Here is a 1238-nt window from a genome sequence, read left to right as displayed (position 1 = left end):
TATTTTATATATATTGATATATACGTATATTTATTATAAATAACACTTATATTATATAACTTACGAAAAGACATTTTAATTTCAAATCTGTAGATCTGTTCCTTTAATCACACAACTGTATCTTTATCACCTGCATATCAAAAATGATGTAACATATTCAAGCGTATCTACAGTATCTATAAAAAAGAAAAGAAAATAATTAAAAAAAAAACATAAACAAGGCTCATTTATGGATGACAAATCTTACATTATAGTGAGGAAAGAGAAGCGGTATGCTCTGAGAAGCGCAACTATTTACTATAAAATAAAGTGAAAATTACAAAAAAAAGTGAGCAAATTCATTAGAATATTGATAATTTCATTGGTCAACACCTAAGAGAATCGCTCGCTTTTGTAATTTTCACCTCGTTTCAAGACACAGAATTGACCCCTGTGAAGCGACGCTCACACGGTCCAGTCCGACATGCGCATGCGGTATCAGAAGATCGCACGGTCATGCCTGCCTGAGGGAGGCAAGTGGAGTGGAGTGGAGACGAGGCGAAACGCCGAAGCGTCAAGTGAGGCCTTGGCTTTAAAATGGCCACTCCTGGTGTCGCGCGTGCAACGCAAAGCAACGTTATTCCATCAGGTCGTTCCCGATCCCTACGGTACTCGCGAACGTAGAGTATCTCGGCGAGTGTCCCATCGTAATCGTTCTGAGTATCAGTATCGTCCTCATCCCGGAGATCGTGCGTGTGAAACAGAACAGAATCGGAAACGAGACGGAACGGAGACACACAGCGAGGCGTGCGAGAGCGAGGTCCTCGGCGTCGCGCTGTGCGGCGTTGCTGACGCTTCCATGACGTCTTGGCAGTGACACTTCACTGATATATACATCGGTGTCATCGGTGTCATCGGTACCTGGGTACTTCCTTGACGTCGTATCCTCGACGACGCGCGTGACTCATCTCGCCGAGAGAAGGAACCTCCTGCGTTGAGACAGTGGAGCCATCGGCGACGCTTTCGTGGCGCCTCAGTGACCTCTCGGTAATATCTCGGCACTTTGCTGTTCTCCCTTTTTCCTCAAAGAAATCACAAGGGCGCGTTCGAAATACTATCCCCAATGTTTCTGTAATACATTATAGTTTTATGATATATTAATTATTATAGGAATACTAAGTACTATGTTTCTCTCTCTCTCTCTCTCTCTCTCTCTCTCTCTCTCTCTCTCTCTCTCTCGTAATAATATAATACATAAT

The 1238-nt window shown here is 43.1% G+C and overlaps 2 protein-coding genes and 1 pseudogene across 2 annotated transcripts in view; 2 read left to right on the top strand and 1 right to left on the bottom strand.

The window, feature by feature from the left end:
• The first annotated feature begins 463 nt into the window (after positions 1 to 463).
• Positions 464 to 851, top strand: LOC108749131 (annotated as a pseudogene).
• Positions 852 to 947: 96 nt separating this feature from the next.
• The window catches only part of LOC108749127 (zinc finger protein 569-like), a 5019-nt gene continuing 4728 nt past the window's right edge, over positions 948 to 1238 (top strand). The window contains exon 1 of the mRNA XM_018487654.1: positions 948 to 1026. The gene's annotated coding sequence lies outside the window, so the exon portion shown is untranslated. The remainder of the gene's footprint in view (positions 1027 to 1238) is intronic.
• The window catches only part of LOC108749132, a 1493-nt gene continuing 1255 nt past the window's right edge, over positions 1001 to 1238 (bottom strand). Inside the window, exon 2 of the mRNA XM_018487659.1 lies at positions 1001 to 1061. Within this exon, the coding sequence (XP_018343161.1) occupies positions 1013 to 1061 (49 nt within the window). The 3' untranslated portion in view covers positions 1001 to 1012. The remainder of the gene's footprint in view (positions 1062 to 1238) is intronic.

This window comes from Trachymyrmex septentrionalis, unplaced genomic scaffold (genome assembly GCF_001594115.1).
Source record: "Trachymyrmex septentrionalis isolate Tsep2-gDNA-1 unplaced genomic scaffold, Tsep1.0 scaffold269, whole genome shotgun sequence".
NCBI classification, from domain to species: Eukaryota; Metazoa; Arthropoda; class Insecta; order Hymenoptera; family Formicidae; genus Trachymyrmex; species Trachymyrmex septentrionalis.
Note: the sequence above shows the minus strand (reverse complement) of the source record. Positions and strands in the feature narration are given on the sequence as shown.